Source organism: Neofelis nebulosa, chromosome 3 (assembly GCF_028018385.1).
Source record: "Neofelis nebulosa isolate mNeoNeb1 chromosome 3, mNeoNeb1.pri, whole genome shotgun sequence".
NCBI classification, from domain to species: Eukaryota; Metazoa; Chordata; class Mammalia; order Carnivora; family Felidae; genus Neofelis; species Neofelis nebulosa.
Genome location: NC_080784.1, coordinates 42,163,713 through 42,175,223, shown reverse-complemented (window position 1 = coordinate 42,175,223; position 11,511 = coordinate 42,163,713). Strand labels below are relative to the sequence as shown.

The 11,511-nt window shown below is 40.3% G+C and overlaps 1 protein-coding gene across 5 annotated transcripts in view; it reads right to left on the bottom strand.

Moving 5' to 3' along the window:
* Positions 1–1,044: 1,044 nt before the first annotated feature.
* The window catches only part of KAT6A (lysine acetyltransferase 6A), a 116,259-nt gene continuing 105,792 nt past the window's right edge, over positions 1,045–11,511 (bottom strand). For all 5 annotated transcript variants that reach the window (XM_058720527.1, XM_058720532.1, XM_058720530.1 and 2 more), the window contains 2 exons: positions 8,604–8,916; positions 1,045–6,528 (listed from right to left, as the gene is read on the bottom strand). In XM_058720527.1, coding sequence (XP_058576510.1) covers positions 3,839–6,528; positions 8,604–8,916 — 3,003 coding nt within the window. In that variant the 3' untranslated portion in view covers positions 1,045–3,838. The remainder of the gene's footprint in view (positions 6,529–8,603; positions 8,917–11,511) is intronic.

The window sequence follows — 11,511 nt, the reverse complement described above, 5'->3', positions numbered from 1 at the left end:
TCCCACATCTACCTTTTGATGTAGAGTGAAAAGGCCAGAAGGTGAACCATAAAGAAACAAGAGTACCTCCTAGTGAGATCATTCATGGGTTGGCTATAAATGAAATATTATTCAAGTTGTAATTTAAATGTAATTTAAATATAGTGGGAGTGTTAGCACTTTAAAAAATCTAGAATACATTCTGTGGTCACCTTTCCTTTGTAAGAAAATCAGACTCGCTGTATTGTTGAATTCACTTACAACAGGTAGTCTGCAGGAACAAAGAAGCTTGTTTTGGAGACAATCCACTAATGATTGCATAGTACAAGTGCCAGCAATGGGTCCAAATTATAGTTACTTCAGCAAGCAATCAAGGGAAACAAATCATTTCTTTTCTGGAGATGACAGAACTATAAACTTAAATGGCATTAAGATCAAGAACAAATGTCTGCTATAGGTACTGTTCATGGACACTTCATGAATTCCTCACTCAGCAAAGAGTGGCAGCTAAAACTTGCACCTGCCTTACCTCCCTACCCCCATCTGTCAGTTTCTCAAAGCCAAATCCAAGTTTCTGGAGTCTGCCTTCTATCCAAAATTCTAAATGAAGAGAGGCAAGTACAACAGCTTGGAAAACATCAGAGAAGATCATAAATGTTCAAGACCCTGGCTTCTGGCAAAATCTTCCTCGATTATATCATAATCAGGTAAGTTGAGAAAAAACAGCTTTGTTCCAGTTCTAGGAGCTACTTGTTATTGCGACCATATTTCCTCTCTTTGCTTAAATGAATTACAGTCCCTATAGGTTTCAATGGAATTTCTCCTAAAAACTCCAAAGGGAGATTATAATACCATTTCCACCGGAAGAGGAAAAACCATCTATACTGTCTGCATTTAAACACACATAGGAATGAAGACTGGCATTTCAAAGTAAAGGCCATGAACTTATACTTGCTACATAAAGAGGAATGTGAAAAAGGCTAATATTTCTAAGTCTCGGTGTGTAGAAAAGGAACCTGAGAGTTTGAAATATTTGGGAGAAAAATTCCACATGCAAGACAGACATCCAAAATGGCTCAACATAATTTATTTTTTTTTTATGTTAAAATGTACAGAGTTTTTTTGAAAGTACTTGCTAGAAAGGGGAAAAAAAAGTGATATTACATACAAGGAGAGGAAGGGAGACCGACTGGCCCAGGAGCGCATGACATGGAGAAATACAAAGGCATCTAGGCACCCCTTCCCCGTAGCTTACAAGTCACCATGAACAAAGTACAAAGAGGTTACAAAACAGGAAAAGCAAATATAAACAGACAGGAATAGACTTAGCTTCATTTGTACATGCGGCTTTTAGAGGCATCTGGAGCTCTATTCACACACTCTAGAGATCTCTTTAAAGAGAATTTTTATCTTTCTTAAAATAGTTTTTAATATTCTACAACAAAGATAAAAAATTTTAAAGATGGAATGAAATGAAAAAGCTCTTATTTTAAAAGGCATCAAAGTCACTAACAGTGAGTTTTTTAAATTTCTTTTTTAGAAGATTACCCAAGTTATCTTGCTAAAAATACATTTTTTTTTTAACAGAAGTGAAAAAATGACAGGTACCAATATTACTGTGTTGGATAATTTCTTTTATAATATAGAAAAGAACATTTTCTCTACAATAGTTCTACAGTCACAAAAAGGCTTGTGGAAAAGGGAGCTGCCCGATTGAATTTTTTTTTTTTTTAAAGAAACAAATAAAACCAAACACAACCGCAAACCAACAGAAACTGAATTCACGGCCCTCATTTCAACAGCTTCTCCTTCTGCCTTGACCCACCCTCCTCCCAATATACCTCCCTCCCGACCCACCCCATCCCCACCCCAACCAGGAAGCAATGACATAGCTGAAGATGTAGGGAGAGGGCAGCACAGTGCACTTTCTACATAGATGATTGGGAACTGGAAGAGTATATACAGAGAAACTGGGTCCTACACAGCCTTGCACATGCTCAGAATTGATAGCGGTTAAGATGTGGAATTCTGCCTTTTTCTACCTAACACATTTAATTGAGAAAGTCAATTAAAGTGTATTTAAAAAAAAAAAAAAAACAACAAACCTGTGCATTTGAAAAAATTTAATGCCTAATTAGTACTTCAAAAATTTATCTATATAAAATGTACAAATAAAGGAGAGAATTTAATGCTTACAGGTATTTCTTTAAGCAGTACTTCCCCCTTTTGGATATTTGACTGCACATACCGAGTGGTATAATATTTTCCATCTTCTAATGATGGAACATATATATAGATATATATATATATATATATTTTTTTTTTTTTACCTATCCCTGGAGCAAGTAACAGGAAGAGAATGGGCGAACTGGCTGCACAAGAGAAAAGATAATGGAGTTGGGAGCAACAAAGGAACCTGCTAAAACCCTGCTGTCCAGATTTGCCCTACTATGCTGGTGGTTGGTTTATCCCTCTTCTCTTTTAACCACTCACAGGAGAGGGGCTGGTGCACTCTGATTCACAGGGAATGAACTCAGGATCTCAAGAAAATGAAAACTAGAGGTATGTATCATTTAAGTAGCTATAAAACTCACACCATGATCTCCCTTAAATCATCTCTTCCAACATAAAATAAACAGTGTCAAATGTCTGTCAGGTATTTTTCAAATCACTGAAATGTACAGTCATCCATCAACACTTTGTATAAGAATGTAAGAGGCTAAGCACTGGGGACTGCTGTTTGAGTTTAGTCAAAGTCAAAGGCTCAAGAATCAAGACCCTTAGCATCTCAAAGTACATACTAAAAACAAGAGGCTGCATGGAATATGTGTGTTATGGCTGATTCACCAGGTGGTAAAAAACAAGAGGTTAATTTCCTCTTTTTGATTGTTAACTGACCATCTCTATTCCTCCAAGGCTGGATTAGGATTGCAAACAGCTTTCCTCTGAGATTCTGCTGTTAATTGAGACTTACAGTATTTTTGTGTCTCTGAGTGCTGAGTGGGAATAGTAAAAAACCCCCCCCCCCAAAATTATATTACACTTGATTTAAGAAAAACAAACATTTCAGTGAAGTCCATCTATAAAGAAACATTCTTGGGGAAAGGTTTCAAGAGGTCAAGAGGGGTGTGTGTGTGTGTGTGTGTGTGTGTGTGTGTGTGTGTGTGTGTGTCTGTGTGTGTGTGTGTGTGTGTGTGTGTGTAGGGAGTGGAGGGGATTTTAAAAGGAGAAGCATTTTCCTGCCTCGCTTTATTAATAATAATAATAATAATAATATTAACAATAATAATAAGTTTAAGGAGCTTGGGTTGTTCTCCATGTCCCCATCCGAGTCTCCCCTAAGTGCCTCCTGCTGGAATGAAGTAGGAAATGAAAGGTTGGGTTTGGAGGAAGGGGTCTCGTTAACCCCCGAGATGTATATATAACATTTAAAAATGACAACATTGGGAGCTGCAAACAGTGAGGGGAAACATACATTTTAAAATAAAATAAAGATAATTCACTTTTACACAAATTCTGTCCATGTGGTATGTAAAGAAAGTAAGGCTCTTTTTAATTATGAAAAGATTTTTGTGCATGTTTCCCCTATCCCCAAATCCATTTTTAGATGAGTTCTATTGTAAAATGTTCAAGATTATGAAGAAAACCAAAACCCAGAACAAAATGAACCCAAAAAAAAAAAAAAAAAAAAAGAGAGAGAAGACCAGGTTTTCTAAAAAATAAAATAAACCAAAGAAAAATTCCTCTAAATCTACAGCAATATTTTAACTGGAAAAAGGTCCATTTTTCTCTGGTTTGTCAGTATAAAAGGTTCCTTTATTTATATATATTTAAGTTTTTAATTGCAAGTTCATCTTGCTCATCTTCTCATGTAAGGTCCATTGAGTGACTGCTTGGGCACACCAGCAGCGTTCATGTAGCTGTGATGGGAGGGGCCAGTGTACATCATGTTTCCATGAGGGTTTGGCTGCATAGGCTGCTGGGTATAGGCCTGGCTCCCCATCATCCCCATCTGCATCTGCATAGGATACTGTGCTGTCTGGTTCATGTAGGCAGGGTTACTATGGTAACTGCTGTTCATCATGGGCTGCGTCATTCGATAGCTGTTCATGGCATTCAAGGTGTTCATATTCATGGAATTGACATTATAGGCAGGGGTCGGCATCAAATTAACCCCCATGTTCATGCCACGCTGAACAGCCAATGCACGAGGGCCAGCCTGCATGGCAACCGCTGGTGGGCTGCGGCCATACAGCTGCTGCTGGTGGGCAGCTGCAGAGGGCAGTGGCGCGGACTTGGAGCGGATGGAAATGTGCCCCTTCACTGGCATCTGCCCTTGCAACCTCTGAGTGTGAGGAATGCCGATGTTGGTGGCAGACATGTTGCACTGTAGCAGAGGTGACGTGAGGTTCATGGTGGTGGATGCCAAGTTGGGGGGCGGCGTCATGGTGGCTTGTGCTTGAGGGGTCCCAGCTAATGGATGAGACGGAGCTAGCTGAGCCAGTCCTGTATTAGACAAAGAAACACTGGTTGCATAGGAAGTCACAGCAGGAGAATGGCTATAAGGCATGGCATGAGGGTCCATAATGGTGTTAGTCAGCTGCTGCAACTTGGCTAGACTGAAGGTGGCTGATGGTTGAGAGTAGCTGCCGGCACCAAAGTCCCCTGGAATCCTCTCATAAATACTTATGTTCCCAGTGCTTCCAGATTCCGGTATCTCCATGATCATAGGCGCTGGAGTGAAACTGTTATTCATACTACACTGTGACAGGGGGGGCTGCTGCTGGGGCGGGGGCGGGGGCTGAGGCTGCTGGGGCTGAGGTGGTGGCGGCGCCGGTGGCTGTTGCTGCTGCTGCTGGGGCGGCGGAGGCTGTGGTGCTGGTTGCTGCTGCTGCTGCTGCTGCTGCTGCTGCTGCTGCTGCTGCTGCTGTTGCTGCTGCGGTGGTGGGGGCGGCGGCTGCTGGTTACTGGGAGGCCTCTCCACCACACAACTCTGAGGTGACTTGATGTTGCAGTTGGCAGCAGCAGGCTGGACGTTGTTCTGCTGCATCATGCTGCAGCTGTTGCCCATGTTTGCCATTTGCTGAGTGACAACACAACTGTTCTGGGTGAGGCTGCTGGAGGAGGACAACCCACCATAGGAGCAGCTGCTCTGGGAAGAGTTAGTCCCACAAATGCTGCCACCCATCGTAGAATCGTAACTGCTGGGGTTCTCATAGTTTTCTGTGGTGCTCTCAATGCTGCCCAGGTCACTGAAGCCACTGTCCACCACCTGCTGAGAGTGGTCTGATACGGAAGGCACATCCATCATGGGGCTGGTCTCCATGTTCTGCATAGAGGGTGCGGACAGGGATCCTTGCTCCGGGCTGATCTGGGTGTAACCGCTTTCAAGGGCAGGCACGTTGGGACTACTGACTGAACGGACCGATTGGCTGGGATGAGACTGAACAGAAGATATCGGGCTATTATGTTCTGAAGCGTGGCAGTCTTCCACCATCGACATCTGAGGGTCTTCATCGGCCTGGGTGTAGCTCTGCAGGGTCTGACACGCGGCCAGAGTTTCTTCGCAGTCCTGGTAGGCTCCCTCATGCTCGTTGCTTTCTTCTTGAGTCAAAGACTGCACTGCTTGCACGGTTTCCAGATCCAGTTCACTGTGAGGAATCTCTTCCTCCTCTTTTAGCTCAATTAATTCTTCTTTAGAGTTTGAATCTTCTTCATGATCGTCCTCAGACCCTGGCATGTGCTCTGATACCATGGATGTTTCGTGGGAAGTCTGTTCCTCTTCAGAATCTGGTTCTGTTTCATCTTTATCCTTTATATTCTCCCTATTGTTCTGCATATTAGTATCTAAAAAAGACTCCTGGCCACCAGGCTCCTCTTTGACATCTTCTCTAACGGGCTGCTCCTCTAGCTCTTTTTTCTTGGTAGATTCCAGATGGCCGTCGTCTTCATCATCTGCATCATGGTCTTCATTCTGGTTTGTCTCTACAGCCACCTCATCCTCTTCCTCTTGCTCCTGTTCTTCCAGCTCTTGCTGCTCCTCCTCTGACTGCCGCTGCTCTTCTGAGACACGGGGCTTCTCTTCCTCCTCTTCTATTTCGGGTTCTTTTGTTTCAGTCTCGGGACTGTTGCTATCCACTGGAGATGCCGCTCTAACTTCACTGCTGGTTGTATCTTCTTCTTCTCCCTCTTCAACCTCTTCCGCTTCCACGTGCATCTCCTCCTCATCCTTCCTTTCTTCTGTTAAAGGCAAGTCTTCTTTTGGTTCAACAGTCTCTTCATTCTCTTGAAGTTTGGGTTTCCGTCCCGGTTTAGGAATGGGAACGGTGGGCTCAACAATGCATTCTTGGGTAGAAACGGGTAGGATTTCCCGATTCAACTTAAATCCTGGTTTGCGACCAGGTCTTTTCTTCCAGTGGATTGGTTTGCGGCTCTTGCCTTTGGGCCATCCCTTTTTCTTTTTCATAGGTGTGGATGTATCTGGCTCAAGCTGAGAATCCTTCACATCACATTTTCTCAAGAGAGATACTGGCTTTAGAACAGGAGTGTCTACACAGAGGGACAAAAAAAAAAAAACACACACACACACACACACGCACGTTAAAAAAGTTAAAAGATTTTGTATATTTTCTAGTACTTTTTTCTGAGACCACATGTGCAATGGGAATGATTTTATTAATCATCACAAACTCCTGATTACCTTCTCTTACAAGCTAAGAATCTAAAGGAGAAATCTAATTAATGACATCTTTTAAAGTCACGCAGTGAGCTGGCAGAACAATGAAAGAATCCGGGTCAACATTCTGTTACCAACCACCAGTTAAAGCCAGTTCAGGTTTATCATCACCAACTGCATGGTTTTGTAAGTTAGTCTAAAATACTCAGTTTTATCATCTAGAAAACAGAGATAAGCTGTGTAAAGATGCAAATACTCAATAGTTATTACAACTACTTTAGACAAGCTGTCTTTACTATGTAAGTTACAAATCAACTCATTTCTTCTTTTTTGTTTTACCCCTGTTTGCAATTTATATTATCTCTCTGGCTTTTTTTTTAGTTTCCATAAAATCATGACTTCAGGTAATATCATGAGTTAATTACTCCAGGCCATGACTAAGCAATCTGACATGCTCAGTCAATGTTGTGTTTGTATGGGAACAGCTGCAAGGCATTTAGTCCCAAATAAATACTGACCTGAAAAAAAACAAGTTAATGACAATGATTTATCAGAAATAAATTTGATATTGGTATTATTTTCTCCCCATTAATTTTTTTCTATTTTTAAAGATTGTAGTAAACTACACATAGCATAAAATGTACCATTTTAACCATATTTAGGTGTGTGTGAAGTACCTTCACATTTCCTATTAATTTCTAAAAGGAGGAACACCAAGCAAAAACAGGATCTGGAGAGGAGAACTAAGAAGGTACAGTTAGCAATAACTTGAAAATAAAGAATGGAAATGGTTGCATCAGAGAAAATTTGTCCAAGTCAATAAGAACTTAAACGGGGGATACTATTTGAGCTACAATGATCCAAGACAGAAATTTTACTGAAGTGCCAAATTTATACAATAAATACTTAGTTTAATATATACATCACAATAAAAGAGCTCAGTCATCTTATCACTATTTAAAACTATTTATTATATAAAAACAGGAGAATGGAGAAAACACAAGTTTCCACTAGATATGAAATTGAGTGGATTTATTTTTAAGAGAAGAATAAAAAAACTCAGTTAATAAAAACTATACATCCACCAAGAGAGGACAACTAGATTTCTTCAAATTCACCCACCAAAGTAAAAAAAAACTCAGTCTGACCTTATGGTGAGGCAAACATTGCAGCTGCAGGCAGCATGAGGCACTGGCAGAAACTTTAGGGGAGGATGAACTGGTCTGTGACCTAGCACATTTCTGAGCCCATTTCTTTATCTCTAAATGACAAGGCTATTTCAAAAGTAAACCACTGGATTTTTAGCCATGCCATAAAAATTGAGCCTATTTTGAGGCACTGTCACCATTTTTATTAGAAATTTACTACTCGTAGAGAAAGGCACATTAGAGATAGGATTCAGATATGATTCACATCCTGAACAGATGTGAGGCAAGTCCAATTTACATGAGTCGGATCTTAGAACCATTGTAGCATGTATTCATTTAACAATATTTACTGAGTGTCTATTTTAAGCACTCAGCATACAACAATTAGCAAAACAGGTAAGTCCACAAGAGTGTACTTTCTGGTAAAGGGTTATTACTTCAAGATCTTCCTGAGGCTAACTCCAATCCACCAACTAACGGAAGATTCAGATAATGGCTGAGAAAGGAGTAGGCAAAAAAGAACAATTTCCTAACAGCAAGATATTTTCTCCAGTGGAAAAACTAGGTCCTCAGTTGAAGGGAAGACTAGAAAAAAACTTTTTAAAAGGACAGAGGACTAAAGGAGAAAATGGGGATGAATGTGATTGACACAAATTTTTAGAGATTATCAAGCTGTCCTTTACTTGCTTAGTGGGGTGTGTCACTTTTCAGCTTTTTTGAAGGGTTTGCAGTTATCACTTGAAATGTGTTTCTTTAGAGACACTAAAACTACCATAAGCAGCGGGTTCTGTAAAACATACCATCAGCGTCATCGGACTCTTCTTCGTCATCTTCATCTTTAGACTTCCTCTTAGAAGAGGATCGACACCTGAGCACATCCTGTGAGGACAAACGATGGAAGTATCCTCTAGAAAAGAGTTCATTTTCATCCTCTTCCTCTTCTTCCTCATCAATCTCAAACGTGGGTTCTAATCGTGGCATTGGCCTCTCAGAGTCAGAGTCTTCAAAAGGTTCATCCAATACCTCTGTAGTCTCAGAAATCGTTTCTGTGACCACGCTGCTGTTGTGGTGTTTGCGCTTTCGGATTCTCCTTCTTCGGTGAAGAATTGGTTTCTATTTAGAAGAGAAAGAAAGTATTTACAGGAATTAATACTATCATTTCTATTAATAACAAGATTAATAGTTTTTAAACCTACTCGAATCAGCCAACAGACATTTTGAATATTATTTCAAAATACTGTAATAAGGTGCCATAAAGTATCACAGAAATGTGGTGGATAACTGAATAGAACTTTATAAAAGGCACAGAGAGCAGATATTATAATTCCCTTTAATAGTTCAGTTAAATTTAACACCCTAGGGAATTGCCTATTTCAATACTGAAATGACACAGAAGCTAGTCCTTTAACTTCTCTTACTTCAAGAGGGGGAAAAAAAAGGACTAGAACACTTTTTGTTCGTCTCATAGCTCTCTGAAGATCAACAGAACTATTCGTAAAGCTGTATGCCATCTTCATGAGCTACCCATAAGGAGTTACGGTGAAATGTAAAAACATGGAGCTGATGTGTAATTACCTGATACGAAGTATTTCAAAAGTAATAAATCTGTTACTGGAAAGTGGCACACTGGGCACAATTTTGTACTACGGTTGATCTAATAATACCTTAAATTACACAACAGATAAAACAAAATGATAGAGACGATGCACCAGAAATAATCTAATCCAATCTCCTTACTCCACAGAGGTGAGACAGGTTACAGGACCTGTGTAAGGTCACATACCCAGTCAGTATGGAAACGGTTGTAAAAGACAGTCTCTGACTCCCAGTCTGGCGCATTTCTGTAAGAACTTCAGGTATTGTGTACATGATCTCACTGCCTGTTACGATATTCTCTTTTTTACACAGGGAAATAGCACAGTTTTAAAAATAGGCAATAGAAGCCTGGAATGGCAAAGATACAGTCTTCCTGATCACATAATGAATGGCAGAGTGAGCCAGGGTTCAATTTCTCTCCACTTCAAATTTACTAGTCTGTTTAGTTGAAGTACAATTTTCAAAGTAGGTTAAACATGTCTGGCTCTGCTCTTTGGAAAAATGGCTGACTCTAGGACTGGGACATAAAATATACAAGATAAGCTTAGATCATCTCGCAGTACTAGAAAGTAAGGAAGTGCTCAAAAAAAAAAAACAAACCCAAAACACCTTCACAACGATGGGGGTACATATTAAGTTAAAGGGACACAGAAGTGAAGACTCCTATGGCCAAAGCTGGAAGAATCTGAGGAACAAATTAAATAAAGTAGTACTACTGGTTTATAACTCAAAGTGTAAAGTAAATATCTGGGTCCATGCTGACATAAAGAAATGCTTGAATAAATAAGCAGATGGGGAAAAATGGATAAATCTCCAAGCAGAACTCCTATGGAATACAGTGCAACTCTCCACATCTTAAGCGTGGCGTGTGGGCAGTGCTGCCTTCCAAAAAGTACAGTATGGGAGAGGGGAACAAAGGAGTAACTTTACAGTGGAGAAACCGACAAACACAACCTCAAACCTGGTGATCGAGACTAACCTCAACAGTGATAAGTCATATTGACAGTAATACTCTTGTGTTTGGTGTGTGCATGTGTATACATGTACACACGTATCACACACCCTTTATATGATAAGAATGACACTTTATCTCTGTGGTCTTCTTCCCCCAAACCTATTAGCCCATTCTAATATCATGAGGTAAATTCTAAAATACCTAGCCAGTACTTGCCAAACTGTCAAGGTTGTCAAAAACAAGGAGTCTGAGAAACTGTCACACCCAAGGGGGCCCAAAGAGACATGGCTACTAAATGTAATGTGGTATGCTAGATGAGATCCTGGAAGAGAAGAACATAAGGGAAAACTGAGGAAATCTAAATAAATATGGGCTCTAGTTAACAAAATATTGGCTATTTGTGACAAATGTACTATACCAACGTAAGAGGTTAATAATAGGGGAAACTGGGTGTAAGGAATACAGGAACTCTCTGTACTTTCTTCGCAATAATTGCATAAATCTCAAACTGTTCTAAAATTAAAACCTTGTATTTTTATATATAGCCCTTTTTTTTTCATAAGGCTCTGCTTAAGGAAAGGAACAATTTCACTGCTTTGGGTGAAAGCTGTCACCCTGCTACTACACGGTGGTTCATCCAGGTTGCTGAGCTCACTGTGGCTGGCTTGTGGAAATGCTTAAAGTTCACTCCACAGCCTGGGGTAGTTCTGGTATACAGTTTACCAGAACTTGTTTTCATCCTCTCATCGCATTTATAAACTGGTTTCATTCAAACTTTGCAAGATGACAAATAGAACTGAGAAAATATTTTCACAACCAGGTTAAGTCAAACCACTGGAAGAAAGGAGCGGGGGGAGACAGAAATGGGAGAAGAGACCACAGGGGGTAAGTCCCACTCAAGACGAATGGCCTCACTCAGAGCACCCCCGACACAGGGCACCACTGTCCATCAAACTGTCAAATATTTCTCTCCTTTTCTAACATAAACATTTCCGATCTATATATGCTTTTAAAATATTTTACAAATCCCTAAAAGTCATGATCAGAACGTCAAATCAGCAAGCTAAAAAAGTTTGTCGGCTCTTAAATAAGCTCATGGTGTCTATGTTCATTTCCATGAACCAAAGAAGTCCTATACACATTTCAAATGTTCACAG